General features: G+C 45.4%; 1 protein-coding gene across 1 annotated transcript in view; it reads left to right on the plus strand.

Moving 5' to 3' along the window:
• The window catches only part of LOC138515790 (estradiol 17-beta-dehydrogenase 11-like), a 151,393-nt gene that overhangs the window by 36,538 nt on the left and 96,007 nt on the right, over positions 1 to 18,848 (plus strand). The window contains exon 4 of the mRNA XM_069630515.1: positions 12,822 to 12,928. Within this exon, the coding sequence (XP_069486616.1) occupies positions 12,822 to 12,928 (107 nt within the window). The remainder of the gene's footprint in view (positions 1 to 12,821; positions 12,929 to 18,848) is intronic.

Raw genomic sequence — 18,848 nt, forward strand, 5'->3', positions numbered from 1 at the left:
TCGATATTTTTATTTTCCTGTTGTGCTTCTTTGAGCGCTTGTAGTAGGGGTCTTGTGTATGCTGCATAGTCTAATATCCGTGCTCGGCAATAGTTGCACATTCCCAAGAATTTCTGCATGTCTTTCACTGTTGTGGGTTCTCGTACTGATCTTATTGCTTCTACCCTGTCGGGTATTATTCTCTTTCCATCTTTTGATATCAGCTGTCCCAAGTATAAGACCTCTGTCAGGCAGTACTGTAGTTTCTCCTTGTCTACTTTGTACCCCTTATTGGCCAATAGAGTCAGGAGTGTTGTTGAATCCTTCCTACATATTTCTCCGTCTTGTGCACACACTAGTAAATCGTCTACGTACTGAATGATCGTACTCTCAACTGATAGGTTCCCCAAATCTTCATGCAATATGCGGTTGAATATGCTTGGGCTCTCACAGTATCCCTGTGGTAATCTGCAGTGTTCATATCTCTTTCCCCCCAGTGTAAATGCTGTCAGGTATCTACTCTCATCAGCCAGGGGGATTGAGAAAAATGCGTTTTTCAAGTCTACTACTGTGAAGTGTGATGCCGTTTTTGGGATGCTGCATAATATTGATGCAGGGTTCGGGACCAAAGGGAACTCTTTCTGAATTACATCATTTAGGGGGCGTAAATCCTGTATCATCCTCCAAGACCCTCCTTTTGCTTTTTTGATTGGATAAATACATGTGTTGCATGGGGAGTTTGAAGGCACTATTATCCCTTGTGCTAGTAGTGCATTTATTGTCTCTTTTATCCCTTCTTCAGCTTCACGGGACAATGGATACTGTTTCACTCGAGGTAAAATTGCTCCTTGCTTTAGTTTTATTACCACAGGTTGTACTCCATGCAACAGCCCTACATCATGGGGGCCTGTTGTCCACAAATTATTTGGTACGAGCCTCATGTCGTCATCAAAAAATGACGGCGGTGCTCCCACCACTGCCATCAGTTGAACGGGGATTTCCCTGGCTTGAATCAAAATGTCACAGGGCATCGCTATTTCCATTACTATTTCACCATCCCCTTCTGCATCTGAAAAGAGATCCTCATCTGTTAACTCTCTTAGAGCGATGTTGGCATTTGTACACAGCACTGTACGCCACTCACATCCTTCCCTATCTAATCCAATCACAGTAATCCTTTTCGCTGATACCTGTACAGCGTGCAAGTCTAATGATACCACTGATCCTGGTGCTGTGTCGGGGCACACTATGGGGCGGAAGAGGAACTCCGCTGGAATCCTCCAGTCCATTCTTCTCAGCTCTGGAATTATGAGGGCCAATGTCTTTAGCCCTTTAATAAACATTTCCTCATTTTCCGGCAACCCTCGTACTTCTTGTGTGGTTGTGTAGGCTTGCACTACCAACATTGCGCGCAAGGGGCATATTCCGGGTGTTGAACACACTATTCCTCTCTCGGTAAATGATATGGTCATGTTGAGTTTACTCAGGAGATCCCTCCCTAATAAATTTATTGGTGAGTGTTCATAATACAGTAAGGGTGTCTTTACAGTCTTACCCCCCACTGTTACATCCAATACTTCTGTGTAAGGAACTTCAATTACAGCCCCAGAGAACCCCTGCGTCTCTAACTTCCTGTTAGATAACGGGAACCGGCCCTCCCTGATACATGATTTCTCCGCTCCCGAATCCACCATGAATATGAACTGCTTGTCTCCTATCTGCGCCCCTACCAATGGTTCCTCTGCTGCATCGTAGGTGGTAGATAGAACTGGACACGCAAGTGTTCTCTGTGGGCTGTCCTATGCGGGGTGTCTCATCGCCCCCCCTTGATTGAAGACACTCCCTGAAACTACTGATACGCCGCTATAGGGTGCTGGTGCGGGGGCCCCGTTTGCCGTTGTCGCAAAAGGGTTGCCTGGCGTGTACTGCATATTGTCATTGTTTTGTGGGTGGTTCTGTGTTCTATACTGGTGCCCCGGTTGTTGCTCATTATTACCTTGGCCTACGTTTCTCGGTTGTTGTTGTCCCATTGGAAGACCATATGGGCTTCCCGGGTGGGTATGGCCATACTGTTCTACCTCTTGGAACCCATTATTGGGTCTGGCTCTGCATTCCCTAGAATAATGCCCCCATCTTCCACAGTTCCAGCAACTCCCTTGTGCACCTCTAGGGCCCTGCCATCCATTTCCTCCCATTCCCCCGTACCCTGGTCCACCTCCTCTTCGGCCTCTGTACCCACCTCGTCCCCCTCGAGGGGTCCACTCTTGCCACTGCAGACCTCCGCCTTGCTCCTGCTCGTTCCACTGCCGCTGTCCTGCTCTAGCCCAATTAGTTGCCATCCTTCCTTGTATTGCTATCAGCCCCTCCTCCTCCTCATCTCCCTCCCTCCTGTGGGGGAGTGCGGCTACAGCCGCTGCGACCTTCACCAACTTTGTCTGCACTAGTTTTGCTTCGTCTGCCAATCTCCTCTGCGCCACCTCCTTCTCCCTTTCCTTTATTCGCTTACAATGGTGTACTATTATGCTCTGGATCTCAGGCCATCCCTTCGCTTCAATGCCCGCTATTTTGTCAAGCGCCTTTTGCACCTCCTTTGGGAGCCCTCTTTTTATAATGAAGTAAAATAAAGAAGTCGATTGATACCAGGGCGTGCCCGTTTATGCTCTCCACATCTCTTGGACCCGGAAAATGTAATCCATAGCCTCCTCCCCGTCATTCATTGTACACTGCATTACTGACTGTAAGTCTGGTGTATCTGGAAACGTTTCGCGCAAGGCATCCCACACCCTTGCACGCACTGTGTTAAAGGAGGCCCCGTCATGGCGGTCGCAGTCTAATGTTACTCCCGGGAAACCGGCCTTGACCCATACTCTATCAGCCTGATCCCCCACTGCTGATACAAGCAAGCTCTTTACATCTCCTATTGCTAGGGGTACCCCGGCAGTGTGTTTCTCAAAGGAGTATATCCACTTACTTGCCCCTCCTGATAACGGGGGCAATAGCTTTAATAAATTGGCTTTATCCATCTGAGCCCATGGGATATAATTCGGCCTCCCTCCTCCCCTATGTATCAATGGGAGCTGTAGCCTTCCTTTTGTCGTTGCATCTACACCCGTTTTGGCTGCTGATGTTCCCAGTGATGCCATTTTCCCCACCCTGTTCCTTAATCGCCCCGTCCACTCATCATCCAGTGTTCTCATTGAACATGTACCATCCACCCCTTCACTTCCCCCTCCCATTGCCATGCTCAACCTGTCGCTTTCCTCTAAATCGTCCCTTATGTCACATAGTAGTTCCTCTCTGTCCCCTATAAGCCTTTCTTCATTATCAATACCTCCCTCTCGTGCCCCTACTTCAATTATTCGTGTCGGTTCTTCCTCAATTCTGAACAGTATCTCACCTTTTTTCCACCCATCTTCGAGTGTTCTATTCTCACTCGGCGCTCTAGACGTGCGCCCTGATCTTGCTGCATTAAGTGCTGTCTGTTCACATATGTCTTTTATCCTTGAGAGCTCATCTTTCGCTATTGAGAGTCTGGATTGTAAATCATCTGTTAGCTTTTCTATGTCCACCCTTTGTGTACTTGCCTGGGCTCGCTCCCTTGTACTTTCATATGGCGGGGGTGCCGTTGGCCGGTGGGGTGTAGTAGTTGTCGGGGGAGGCACATAAGTGGGGTCACTATACCCTTCTGCGGGCACAGGTTTGTTTAATATCGGGTACAAGCTTATTACCTCTATCGGTGGCGCTACATTTGACGATTCTTTAGCATCTTTCTGTATCTTCAGTGGATTGTCAGTGGTGGATGGGAGGTCAGGATTTAATGCTGGTGCTTTAGGCGGTGGTATCTCTTCAAATAACCTCCAGAGATCTAATATTTCCCTCCTATTGTGCAACTGCTTCCCCTTGTATTTCAAACAAATGCATGTGGCCACCATATCCAGAACACTTTTATCAAAGGACCCCCCCTCGGGCCATATCTGGGGTAACCCCTCTCCTTTCAGCTCTGTTATCCATTGGTTATGATATTTCTTAATTTGCTCCGCGTACCCTGGTAGGTTCTTACAAATATGTGATAAGGGTGTTTCGGCCCCCATCTTTGCGTTTTCCTAGTATTTGTGTGTCTCTGTGTGTCCACAATTACAATGTAAACCTATTACCAATATGGGTTTCGTTTTCTTCTTCACATTCAATAATGGGCTCCTTTGTGCTCTTCCCCCTGCCTGCGCAATACAAAAACTGGCTGTACACAATCTCTATTCTATTCTCTTTGGGGGGGGGGGCACATACAAGAGCAAACCATCAGTGATTTTGACAATATTAACCCTGAAATCAAAAAGGTACACACTCACTTCACCTTGTCATTTTTTCCTTCAAGAAGCTTTATCCGGCCACACTTACCATGACCATGCAATTACTATACATTTATAACCACTTTACACACCCACAGCACCAAATTGTCTTCTGACGCATACGAGGTGCACACACCTCTCTGTAACACTCTATTCACAATTCAAACTGCCCTCCCTTTCCTCCCTAGCCGGCTGTCCCTGTCCGTCTTATTCAGATATATGGATGCGCATATATATATATTGGTCTGCTCTTCCCTCTTCTAGTAAGACTCTTGGCCTCATTACAACTCAGGCGTTAAGGGTTAACGCCACCGTTAACCCTTAACGCCTGATTCTGATTTTAACGCCTGCTTTTAGCAGGCGTTAAAATCCATGGCGCTAACCTGCCATGGTGCTAATTACGCCGCTGTAATTTACGGCGGCGTAATTAGCGCCTTCCCCACTCCCATTATGCCCTATGGGGCAAAAATGAGAATGGGGAAGGGAAAATGGGAAATGGGGATTTACCGCCCCACTCACCTTGGAATGGGGCGGTAAATCCGCCATCCACCATGGTGTAAACGGAGTTTACACCATGGTGGTAAAGTTGGTGCACTTAGCACCAAGGTTGTAATGAGGCCTTCTCTCTCTTTTACTTTCTCCCTAACATTTTGTACTGATCTCACTTTCATTTTCCCCCCAACCCGAAGGAAAAGAAAAGAAGGAAGAAATAGCAGTCACTAATATATTCTCCGTGTCCCCCTTTGCCAGACACTTTTATCTTATAATCCACTTCTTCATATATTCCCAGTACTAGTCAAGATAGCACTATGCGGCGCCGCCTTCCACCCCCTTTCGGAGCTAGGTTCCCGTCACTTTTATCTCTTATTCACCTCTTGATCCTAATGGCCATATGCAAAGAAATTTTAGGATGATCCTTAGTAGATCTGCGTACCCCCTTTTCTACCCCTCTTCGTTCTCTGTCCTAGACTTCTTCCCCCACTCCCTTTACGATAGCTCGCACTCAATACTCACGTGCCCGTCTTGAACCGATAGTCTCCGAAACTGGGTCCGTCCAGGCAGTGTTGCCGTCCGCTCAACAGTCAGCCCCGGCTCCGGCGAGCGGTACTCAAAGGGGATTTTTCAACTGGGATCCCGTACCCTCTCTCTTTTGAGTGCGCACTTCTTAGTGTACCGGTCGCCGTTGGCGGGCAGCCTCCCGGAGCCGGCTCACCGTGCATATCCCTTTTCGACCGGAGATTCTCGTGCCAAAAGGGGACGGTAATGTTAGGTCGGGAAAAAATAATAATAGTAATAATCATGCTTTCGGGGTCACCACTGAAGGCAAGCGTCCCCAACCAGCACGATCCTCCCCGCAATGAGAGACAATGACGGACTCTCCCAAGTCGGGAATAAAGCCAAGACAGAGTGCGGGTGAGCTTAAATGGGAGTTTATCAATCAGAATAGGGCATGCAAAGAACTCTGCAAACTCCCAGAGCGCTCTGTCTGACAATAGCAAAGACAGGCGTATATATTTACAAAAAACGTCATAAGAACCTACATACTATAGGGGGCACAAGTTCGATAGGATTGGGTGGCGATGACTAACTATAGGTGCTGCTGCGATGCGGTTGGCTTTGGCTGGAAGACGTCACTGGTCAGCCTCGTGGGTTGGGCTGGGCCTGGCAGGTTGGCTGAGTTCATCCGGGCGGTGTTGTTATGCCATCGCGGCCAGTGTCAGAGATGAATGTCGTTTCCTGACTTATTTGCCCTAGGCCATGCACACCGCAGTCATTCAGTCATTACAATCTTATCTTCTTTAGTAAATCTTCCAATAGGTTATTCTACAGGTTAATGCAACACAGGAGGAATGCACCTTGTGAGGGGTCTGATGGTCATTCGTCATGGGCAAGGTTACCAGTGTCCTGTTGACCGGAGCCATAGGTTGAGGGGCTAAGCTTCAGGGCATGGGACGGGCGGTGCATGCCTCCCTGTCTTGTTAGATGTGGTTATAAATGTGCCGCCGTGTGTTGCCACAGTGTTGGGTGTCCTAATTGCACAGGGCCATACGTCTAAGATGATCCGGTGGGTTGTGGGGTTTACGAGGGGGCGCCTTTGGAAGTGTGTGTTCAGGCAGAGGTTTACTGCTGTGCTGTAAATAATGCAGGTGGCGGGCCGCGGCCTTGGGTGCTGCAGAGGGGGCTACAAATCTTTGAAGCGGCTCCAGTCTGGTTGGGGGAGGTGGAGCAGCGCGGCGCGGGCCTCTGCTCTCATGTTTGGCAGTCTTCGCAGGGTGGGAGGGGGAATGGCCTTTCACATATTCACAAAGGTATCTTCCTCGTGTGTTGCCGGCTTTTAGAGGTGAAAACATCGCAATCATTTGAACACTTTATAATATTTGTTTGAATCACTTGAAAACATACATTTCACTTTGTTGGATGTGTCTCAATTATATCCAGTCTGAACACCTTATTCGTACACTATGTTTTAACAATTACAGTATTTAGTTATATGCATATACATTTGCAGTAAGTGAGGTAGTATTGAGGTTGGTGGAGTACATAGAAAATGACCTGCCACTGTATGTGACGGTGGTGGCACATAAGGGGCTTAGACATACACGCATGACAAGTGCATTCTCGCACATCCTTCACATGAGCCCTCTGCATGGTTACATTCGTCTTCTTGTGTACTCTAGCAGCATTAGTTCAGTTATGGCGCGGGACCGCGGGGTGTACGGTTTTCAATGATACATATAGAGAATAATCCCCCGGAATGCTTTTATCATTTGCACACCCCTGCAGGGGTGTGGGTCCTTCATTGCTGGTGTCATGTAAACATGCGTTTCTTACAATCATTACACAATTTTACAGGTTTCTTTACTAGAAGTAGTTTTATGGAAAGGATACACGTATTAAAAGTAGTTTTTGACATTCGTATTTGGGTGTTTTTCTGCTTTCATCGGATGACCATTCTACAGATCTCCCCATCACCCAGGCCTCGCTGACCGGGTCATGCTGGGAGCAGTGATACACTGTGGACGGTGAAATGTTACAGTATTAGTATCTTATGCTAGTTCATGTCCGTCTTGTTCGTGGGAACGGGCTCACAGCGGATCTGCCAGGGTGCTGTGGCGACAGGGATAATTGAAACTCTCCGAGGGTGGGGGCCGCGCTACAGTGCGCTGAGCTCACACCATCTTTGATAGACAAAATGGTTTCTGGGCCTAGCTAAATTCAATACGTGTGGGCAATGTCATCAGCAGGTGAACCCTCCACCACCTGGGCCCGGGAGGTCTGAGGGGACGCCCAATGAGCCATGGCCCTCACCTGGGGAGGGGATGCAGGCAAGGAGGGTCTTTTGGACCACTCCTCCCCTACACTTCCCAAACCACTGTGAGGAAAATGAGTTATTTGGCCTGTTATATGATGTATCGGAGGGTGGGCACGGGGTGTCCAGACTGTTTCAGGGACTACTAGAGGCACTACACATAGAGACTAGGAAGGGGAAGAATACATGGGAATCAAGAATAGGAGAAGAGTTTACAACAGAGGAATGGTCGAGAGCACTTCTATACCCGAAGAAGGTCTCAAGAAACGCCAGTTTAAAATTGACACAATTTTACACACTCCACAGACCTTACATGACCCTGCAGCTATTGTCGCGCTTCACAGTCTCAGAAGTAAGGGGGTGCCTAGATGTGGAGCAAACAAGGCAGGAATGGAACATATGTTCTGGACCTGCCCAATTATCCGGGGGTTCTGGCAAGAAATGGAATTACAACTGAAAAAGGGGGCATGATAGGATAAAATGGACACCCAAATCTTGCCTCCTTGGAGTGTTTGCACGTTCCAAGAAAGCCAAGCCGGAAAATAAGATGATAGACCTGGCCTGGGTGCTGACAAAAAGAAGGATACCAATGGCATGGAAGTCATGTGAAGGTCCAAGTATAGACAAGTGGTGGAGGGATCTGAAAAAATTGTCTATGGCGGAAATGGAAGTATGGTATGATCCAGTCCAAACGGGGAGAAGAGAAAGCTCAGATGACGTGACATCCTGGAATGCATTGGTACAGACTCTTTTCACCTCACCTGATGACAAACCCCCTTGATATACCACAGACACTGAATAAGATAAGAGAAGGGGGAGATCTGGGAATTTTTTTTAAAAAAAGGCTGCAAAGAGTTCAGCAGTAAAAACTCAGCATCAAAGGAAAGATAACGCAAGCTACTGTTCATCAGATCATAGCCGTGGTTAAAGCTCTGGTTTGGTTAAAGGGGGAGTTTGGGAAAGGGTGGGCAGGGAGGGAGGGATTTGACGATCATGATGTGTAACATTTTGTACTAAACAATGTACTGTAAATAAGATGGCACAAATCAATAAACATGTTTTTAAAAAAAAGATTTGTTAAAGGGTGTTCAGAGAATGCTGGACTTAGATGATCTTAAGGCTCTGGCTGGATGAGAGTGTGGCTGAAGGTGGATGCGAGTCCATGAAATACCCATGGATGACACAAAGAATCTTGAAATTGGTCCTGGCTGTGAGCAGTAGCCAGTGAAAAGTACATAGTGTAGCAGTAGTGTAGCAGTAATATGGTCTGTGTCTGGGCCAAGTGATTGCACGGACTAGAGAACATAGGCTGGGAACCCTAGACACAGCACACTGACCTAGACAACATCAAAAAGAACCAATGTCCCAGTAGGAGTGATTTTCTGTTCATATTCAACCCAAACTCAATCAATTGTTGAAGTTTAAAGAGAGAAGATATCAGAATAAGATTCTATGTTAAGAAGACAAAAGACTTAAAAGACCTGCTATTTTTAGGAGCAAAGATCCCAAATCCAACATCACCACTAAGAAAGTGAGATTGGTCACCAACTACAGCTCTAATGTATTTACTGTAAGAAAGATACCGAAGAAACATTGGAACAGTTTGCAAGTGGACAGTCATCTCAACAGCTACATTGACTCACTCAAAGCCATCTATCACTTATTGTAAGGCAAGAACCTTCAAAAACCAATTCAGCCCCAGCTACATGACACCAATGCAAGAATTAAGACCCTGGAACACGTATGGAATCTACCAGCAGTAAAAGGAAACACAAATGTGGAAACCCGTAGGATTTGTCCCAATGTTGAATGGACAAATATCGAATTACCCAATGGTTTCAAGAAAAATATCCATCAATGTATTCATTGCAAAACCAAAACCACACATGTAGTATATGGCATGCATTGTTTATGTGACAAATGGTACATATGAAGTACCAAACGGAAATTGAAGATCAGGATAATGGACCATTTTAGAGGTATTCGGATAAGGGACATCAGATATCCCTTAGCAGCCCATTTCATCGAAGAACACCCTGAAGGCAAACTAGTGCTCCTCAAATGTGTAGGGCTGGAAAAAGTTGGCAAGCCGCCGAGAGGAGGAAACAGAGAGAAGCAAGGTGGATCAACACTATGGACGCGTCTTTTCCTGGTCTAAATAAGGACAATGAACGCTGCAACTTTCTATGACAAAAACTATACCCTCCCCCCTCTGTTTATTCTGTTAGTCCTTTCTCCCCCAGACCCCTTCTTTGTATTATATTCACATTATCATTTTGTTATCATCTGGATCAATTCATTGATTTGTAAACTACCTATTATCTATTTTCACATGCTAACACAGTGTATTAGCACTAATACAACTTTATATCAGTCCTAACGTAGTTGGTGCCATTTGAAAGGAGGTTCGCCTGTGGAATATAATAGCATGAGTGACAATTATACATGTCCAATAGCCCTTCAACTTTAATATAATCAACTTCATGTAATAGTTATCACTAATCATTCAGACAGGAACATCATATAACTCAATATACACTGGCCTATATCATTTACCAAGGATGGTGCCCCACACATCATTCCATATGCATTAGTAGAGCATACCCTCAATTGGACACTTTATCTCTATATTATTTGAATTTCTAAGACTCTGGTGGCTAATAGCCCAGAGAGAATCCCCTCAGGTATTGATTTTTATTTTGAGTTCCCGTTCACACAGCACTTTTTCAACATGGCAGCCGCATGAATGGCAATAGTGATGTCACTGCACTCGCAACGCTTGCACGATGATGTCACATGTGATCATTTAAGAAGGCGGCCATTTTAGAACACTGGATCCCCCAGAAAGGTGTTCGAACACATTTGGAAACTGGAGAAAACAATCCAGTGAAAGGGAGACAAATTAGGTGCGTCAAGAATGCGAACCCTACAACATTTTATTCTGGGAAACAACCGCTATCCCTAATTTGTCCGTTTTCTGAGACTCTAACTCCCTCCTTATCTAAGGAGACCACTTGTTTGAACATTAAGACTGACATTGATTTTTATTTTCCTACATAGAGCATTCCAATATTATATATATAACGACTTATAATACTCATAATCTTTTTATTTGTATTTTCAGATAGTATGAAGTTATGCTGATCTGAAAGTCAATAACTTTTGAAACAAAAAGCAACAGACACATTGAGACTTGTGCTTGATCCCTCCTGATGAGCCATTATATAGTGGTAAAACAGGTGTAGAGGGCTTCGCACTTATTTGATGAGCTACAGGTTATTAGAACTACATGAGGCTATTGCCCTCAATTGATGAGCTATTTGTTTAAGAACCACATGACGAAGATTGAGAACTCTGTACTAATTGGATGAATAACCTATTAAAGCTTTAATTAACACTACACAATGGACTTTTTATATATTCATCTGTACCAAACAAGCCACAAACCCACTTGGACCATTCTATTATTAAACTACACGCCGGGGCAGTGACCTGACCCCATGATGTTTCTATTCTGTTCGTATTCTAGTAAGGAAATGAAAAGATTTATAGCGGAAAAGTGCATAAAGATGGTTTGAATGACGCCCCGACAGGGAGTAATCACCAATGGCTTCAAAGTTCTGGACTGATAGCCAATAAAGGACAGGGACCTCATTCTCTAGGTCATAGATGAGTATCTGTACTGTTTAGCAAGATCTCTGTAAGTAGGCACTCGAAGCGCACCACAGAGATGATGTCCTACAAGATTGTTTTCACATGCACGCATGAGGTAACGTAGACATGAATGGTTTAACTGACTTTTTGGGGCCTGGCTTGTATGCTGATTGTGTAATTGCAACCGTAAGATAGATGGGGATGACAAGCTATTCAGTGGTAATAAAAGAAATAGCACTCATTGGTGAGAAATATGGTGTTGCCAATGGCTTGGAACTACTTCCCTTTCTAAAAGCTGCATTCCCTACTGTTATGTCATGGTAGAAGATTATGGAATTCATAATCAATGGGCATGACATCACACCAGGCATTTTCTCTAACGGGTATTTTACTTTTTTGGGTGGATGTCGGGAGTGGGGACAGGGAACTCGGTATATGTTTATGCTGTATACTGTCCCCTTGTCTTCACTCCACGCCCCTGCATGGCTGGCCCATAACAAACAGTGCAGGGAGGTTCAAGGCTGGCCCATAACAAACAGTGCAGGGAGGTTCAAGGCTGGCCCATAACAAACAGTGCAGGGGGTTCAAAGGAATTCTGGCGGCATATAAAAGAAAAAAATGACAGATGGGGTGTATTCCATCTGGGAGTGCTGAGTGACATCACAGACAACTGCAGCTTCACCCTAGTTTTCTTTCAGGTGTCAGCTGGAGCCCCTCGATGGCATATGCCGCTGTAGTTTATAGTTACAATTCTATAAGTCACGTGTTTTGATTTCGATCGTATTCTCTGTTATCCTTTATAGCATGGCTATACTTGAAAATGTTTATAAAAGCTCTGAAATGCCATGTTTTAGTTACAGTCCCCCTAAGTTTGGCTTACTCCTATCATGAGCCGCTGCATCTTACTTTCCGCTGAGTTGGGCTTACTCCTATCATGAGCCGCTGCATCTTACTTTCCGCTGAGTTGGGCTTACTCCTATCATGAGCTGCTGCATCTTACTTTCCGCTGAGTTGGGCTTACTACTATCATGAGCCGCTACATCTTACTTTCCGCTGAGTTGGGCTTACTCCTATCATGAGCCACTGCATCTTACTTTCCGCTGCGTTGGGCTTACTACTATCATGAGCCGCTGCATCTTACTTTCCGCTGAGTTGGGCTTACTCCCTTCATGAGCCCGTGCATCTTACTTTCCACTGAGTTGGCCTTACTCCCCTCATGAGCCGGTTTGAAGGATTTACGTTTGCAGTAAAACAATATAGGCAAATTCACTACCAAAATGCAGAATTGTAATTGGTTATTTATAACGCGCTTAATACTGAGCGGTTCTAAGCGCGACCCAGGGAATCGAACCTCTGTTGCTCGGTGTCGTCTTCGTCTTGCTTCTAAGGCGAGCACGTTGCCCGTGAGCTATCCTGCCGAGACATTCCATGTGATTATACAATAATGCTACGCCAACATTTAAGGATTAGGAGGCGGTAGAATGTTCGATCTGTAGACTTACACTAATATGTACTCTCTGAATGTATTGCAGACGACAAGAGCCTTCCTGCCAGCGATGATGAGAAGCAATCATGGCCACGTTGTTACTGTGGCCTCGTCAGCTGGTCACATAGGAGTACGTTTCATGGTGGATTATTGGTATGTTTATTAAGATGTGCACATATGATATCTTCTGTGCAGTTATCCAGGGGTTGTGGCTGCGACTGCGGTGGTGGGTGGTGCATTAGGTGTGTAGGCTGCCACACTGATTTAGTGCTTTCTCATTTGTGCTCAGAAGCTGCTCCAAACACATATGCATATCATGTATGAGTTGCTAAAAAGTAGCAAGGATAGGCACCCTTGGTAAGCCATGTAATTTTGTATTACAAGCACTGGCTTGTGATGCCGTGAAGCCCCGACTACAAGTGATCGAAGGGTACGGGAGGTGTTCCACTACTTTTATGTCATTTCTGTTTACCATTCCTTTACTTTTTTACGACCATATACACCATTTCTATATAGAGGATTTGCCCATTCATATCCCTGTGCAAGTCTGAAGTTGTAATAGGAGCCTTAGTTACAAGTCACTTAGACCATTGGAATTCCCCGGCACAGTCCCACTACTTTTTTCGGCACACTTCTACCACTGTCGACCACCTACACGGGACAGGTGCTCTGACCTGACGGCACGGGGAGTGGGGCAGGGGGAATAGTAGGATTTTAGTTTGAGCATGAACACGGAGGATTAAAGACATGTTGTGATCCAGCGATCATCGTGTCCGCGCCTAACTACTGGGTGGTGCTGTGTGTGGGTGACTAAATACCTATTGCTAGGCAGACCACAGCTATAGGATCGGATATGGGTCGCCTGGATAATGCCAGTGGAAACGGTTGGCCCTTGGGGTGGGAATGAAGAATGGTTCTGGGCAAGACCAGAGATCCGGCCGTGAAATATGCTGAATTGTCTTGTCTCGTGGCTGCCAGACCCCGGACTTCCTTGTGGTGCTACCCTAGTTTACTCTGCTTCAGCTTGCTGCTTGCGTTGCTGATGCCAGTCCCTTACACCACTCACCACCAAACACAGCCTACCGCACCTTAGCTGGAGGAGGCCGCTTCGTGCCCCCACCTTACTCTCACAGGATGGAATACCCTGAAGTGTTTGATGCCAGCTATATTGGCAGTAGAAGTCTATTGGGCTGTGTATGTGTTAATGGAGCAGTTTTGGTCAATGTGGCGCAGTAGTAAATAAGAGCACTTAATGAAAATGCAGGCTGTTGTTTGACAGAATGAATCACCCTAAATCACCAAATGTTGGGCATCTAAAAATAGCTCAGAGGATGCACTTTTTTAAAAAGATGCCTGGTTTTTGAAAACGCACAGTTCAGCTTTTCCTCAAAGGTGACTGACGCGTTTCCAGGGAGTTGTTCATTTGTGCAAATGATGTGACGGACAGCCCACTTGCATGCACAAGTGTTTTTGGCGCGCTTCTGACGCGACGGTTTGATAGACACTCCCGGAACACATGCAGGCTACTGTGACTGCATTTCACATCAACAGGCGCCGAGGGGGCCCGCCATTGTGAAATAAAGAAAACACGCATTTCCATACCTATTTTAGGGAATCGAAAAGCAAGTGGGACAGCCTGCATGAAAAGTTCAGAAACATTGCTCAGCCCGCTGGGCCGGTTCCAAAAAGGAGCAGTGGAATGCTTTTATGAAGAAACTCCTCCTTTAATACCCTACTTCACTCAATTGTACACAGTAAAGTATAATAGGCCTCTAGAAATGTCCATCAATCATGCACCAATTGGGTTTATCTGTTTTTGGCACACGTAATGGGGAGGAATCAGGCCCAATACGTTCCTCAAAATAACGAGGTTGAGGTTGTATTTAGCAATCGACTGTCTTTTCTAACAATCTCTATAATCTGAGTTTGCTCTTCTGTCTGATCCTCTAAAATATGGACTAAGGTAAGGGATTGTTCTGACTGTCTGCGCCTTCAGATTGGGGGATCCATGTATTTATGCCAAAGAGAAGGCAGAGGCGTTGCTAGGGGGGGCTAAGGGGGCTATAGCCCCTGGTCTTTTGGTTGTAGCCCCGGATAGAATCTCAGGAGCTACAACCAAAAGGCTAGCTAGCCCCCAGTCCCGACAGTTCCGACATCAGCGTAGCCCTGAGTCTTTTCCAAACCTAGCAACACCCCTGAGAGGAGGGGCTCCCGGCCAAATTCAATAGTCAAGCCAGCATACTGTTGTATAAAAACACAAAAGGGACTTATCTATTTTCTCAGTACTGTTCAGCTAAACACCTTTAGACATTTCCCACAGTACCTTGAACAATAGAATTTTAATTCAGTAACAATCCGTTTTTTGCAATTCTATTTTAATATATTAAAACAAATCTTTCTGAAACTCACAATCCACAAAAAATGCACAACTCATACAAAAATACAGGTTTGTAGATCTGCTTAGAATCGCATGCCTTGCATAGGCCGCCATGTAGTGGTAGATGCAGAGTCATGCATTACTTGTTTTCAAAGTATGAAAAGGGAATTCAACTGGGCGTGTCTGTAATACTATACTTCCTAGTGTTTTGTCCTCACATGTCCAGGTTCCTCAGATTATTTGTTTCCGCCATGGTGGTCGGTCACATGTTGCAGAGTTTGTGGCTTATAGCCTTTATTTAGTTATTGTTGATATTACTATAACTTTTCATTATGGTTCTTCAACATCTTCGACGATCAACGCTGCAACAGACTTCTCGATGGCGTATTTGACAAAGAAGCTTTTCGACATCTGTTCCAGCAACTGTCATCTGCTTCGGCCTATGCCAGGCTGCGGCCTGTACAGTAGGTAGAGAGGGGAGTTTTACATATATATTACCCTTAGAGAATGCATACATTTAGACACTCCTTTTATTCTCTGTTGAATTTACTTGTCCTTCAGTCATTGTAAAGACTCAATTTAAATGTTGTCCTTCTGCCGTAAAAAATATCCTTGGAAGACACTCACCGGGTGTGCAATTGCTGCCTTCTGAGAGATAATTGTGAAAAACGCTGTGCATCCTGCCGGCTTTTTCGACCAAAAACTTTGGTGGAAAGCTAGCCTAGACTTCCCAACAGGCACCGAAGAGTGCGAGGAAAAACAGGGTGCTTTCAGCGCACAAAGTGACGCCGAAGACGATATGGCATCAGTAGATTGCCAAGTGCCAGTCCCCCCCTCCGGAAGGCAGGCTGGCAGCACTGCTATGGAGGCTGCCCCTGGTGACAGTGGCGCGCACAAACACACACAACTTGGGGATGCTCACTCACGTGATCAGCACACAACCTTCAGCCAGTCAACAACAAAATCGTTGAAATATGGCCATGCGGTACACAAATGCACCTACGGTGCATCTACCTCAATGCAGATCGGGATAATAGTGATGATCAGGGTACTTCACACGATTATCTAGGTGATGATGATTTATGGTGATGATGATCCTTATAATCAGGATGACACATTTCTGCTTCCTTCACCTCAGGATGACCAACCTGTGTCTGATTCTCCTGTTCATGAACACATCCTGTATAATGATTTCCTTAAAAAGGCAGCAGACCATTTTAAAAGTTAGACAGAAGATGTCCCTCAAGATTTGGATTTTGTGGTTGAAATGCTAGAGGAAGAATCCTCTAAAGGGCAGTGTATTCCACTGCTTCAGTCTGTAACCAAAATAATTAAACGTTCATTATTAACACCTTCACCAACCAGGTCTGTTAATCCCAATGTGGAGAAAAAATTTCATCCAGATTCCTCTGACCCCTAATATATATGAGGTCACCTGGTGGTTACTGTTATAATGGCTCTTGGTTACCACAGTTACCACCACCCACAAAATGGCAGGGACCCCCTTAGCTTCCACAGAAGCTCCTCTTTAAAAGGAGAGTAAAAATCCGTTTGCTCTAGGGAAACAACTAGCCACCTCTGCCACTTACCATGTGTTTATTGCCAACAATAGCACTCTTCTTTCCACCTGTAAAAGGTCACTTGGGGACAATGTTCAGTCACAGCTGGACTCAGTCCCTGAACCACTTTGTACGCACATTTCAAAAACAGTGGCTGAGGGCAAACAAGTTGCTAACAATATAATTAAGGGTACTTTAGATGCAGCTGACAATGCTGGTAGGATTGTAGCAGAGGGCACATTACCCAAGTGCCGTGCTTGGTTGCGACATCAGGGTTTAAGCTTGAGACTCAAGCAACCTTACTTAATATGCCCATTGAGTCTAACGTGTTGTTTGGAAAGGCAGTGGATGATGCCTTGGAAACGGCTAAAAAAAGATGAGGAAACTCTAAAATCCTTGGACCAGATTTCAAACAAACCCTATATTTAGGGAGGTGTTTTTAACACACACTGTTTTTTTCGTGGACAAACAAATCCATGCGCAACACAATCTGCCTTCAGCCAAGGTTCCACATCCCATTGGTACTCAAACACTGCACAGTCGACCCCCTTTGAATCTACCTATCAGAGGGGCTTTAGACGGGGTAGAGGTTGCTCTAGGGCAACAGCCGCTAAAGTGACATTCTGATTCAGGTTCCCTCCCGTGTTTCCCCACTATGGGGTCGTATCTCTCAATTCACCCATGCATGGGAAGGAATCACTTCAGACAAATGGCTACTTTCCAGTGTTTCCCCACTATGGGGTCGTATCTCTCAATTCACCCATGCATGGGAAGGAATCACTTCAGACAAATGGCTACTTTCCACCGTGCCCAAGGGATACTTCATAGAGTTTCTCAAAAGACCTCATTACCATCCACCAAAACACCAGAAAATGTCACAAGAACACCAGAAAATTCTGCAAGACAAGATTCAAACTCTTCTACTAAAAGGAGCAATAGACCTGGTCCATCCTCACGAGGTAAAAACGAGTATTTATTCAGCATACTCCTTGTCCCCAAAAAGCATTTAACTATGCGCCCTGTGTTAGACCTACACCCAGCAAACACATATGTGAAGCCGCAAATGTTTCGAATGACACTTCAAGAACTAATCACTCTCTTAAAACAGGGGGATAACATGGCAGCATTGGATATGAAGGATGCATACTTTCATATTTCAATGTTGTTAGCACACAGGAAGTATCTCAGGTTCAAAGTCGAAATGACTCATTACCAGTTCAAGGTGCTTCCCTTCAGCATCTCCTCAGCACCAAGAGCATTCACCAAAGTCCTTGCAGTAGTAGCTGTCCACATGCGCAGACAGTCCATTCCAGTGTACCCTTAACTTGATGACTGGTGAATTACAGGAGAAACACCTCAAGCTTGTCAACAAAACACCGAAGAGACAATCAACCTACTTTTCAAATTAGGCTTTTCAATCAACAAGAAGTAACCAAGTCTCATTCCAAGTCAAACAAAACAGTTTCTTGGTGCTGAAATCCGAACGAAAGACACCTTAGTCTTCCCCTCGAAAGAGAGGGTACAAAATATGCTTTTTCAAATTCCACATTATATTGCTGGTCATCAGATAACCGTACGAAAGGCCACGCGCCTTCTACAAATGATGGCTTCCTGCATTTATCTAGTGCCTCACACTCAGCTGCACATGCATCCTAGGCAAGAGTGGCTGGTAAAACAATGGTCCCAAGCAAGCAGTCAGTGGACAATCTAGTGGTAATTTCTCAAAACTTGCTTCACTCTCTACAGTGGTGGACAAAGGAGGACCTTCTGCAGGCAAAATCCTTCACCGCCCCCGCAGTAGTGGCCACTCTTACCACAGACACATCACTGTCAGGGTGGGAAGCTCATCTTCTCCATCACACTGCTCTCGGCAAATGCTCACAATCAGCAGCAAAGAAGCACTTTAGCCTTCTAGAGTTGTTGGGAGTGTTCAAAGTGATTCAAGCCTTTCAACATCAACTCAGGGTAAACAGTCCTAGTCCTAACAGACAGCCCTACAGCCATGTTTAACATAAACAAGCAAGGCAGAACACATTCTCTTGGTCTGTATGTTCCTACTATCCCAAAACGTTCAACGGGAACACAACTGTCTAGCCGATGTATTAAGCAGCAACTTACTGCTTCCGTCAGAACACGA

This window comes from Ambystoma mexicanum, chromosome 6q (assembly GCF_040938575.1).
Source record: "Ambystoma mexicanum isolate Mex_15411 chromosome 6q, UKY_AmexF1_1, whole genome shotgun sequence".
Taxonomy (NCBI): Eukaryota; Metazoa; Chordata; class Amphibia; order Caudata; family Ambystomatidae; genus Ambystoma; species Ambystoma mexicanum.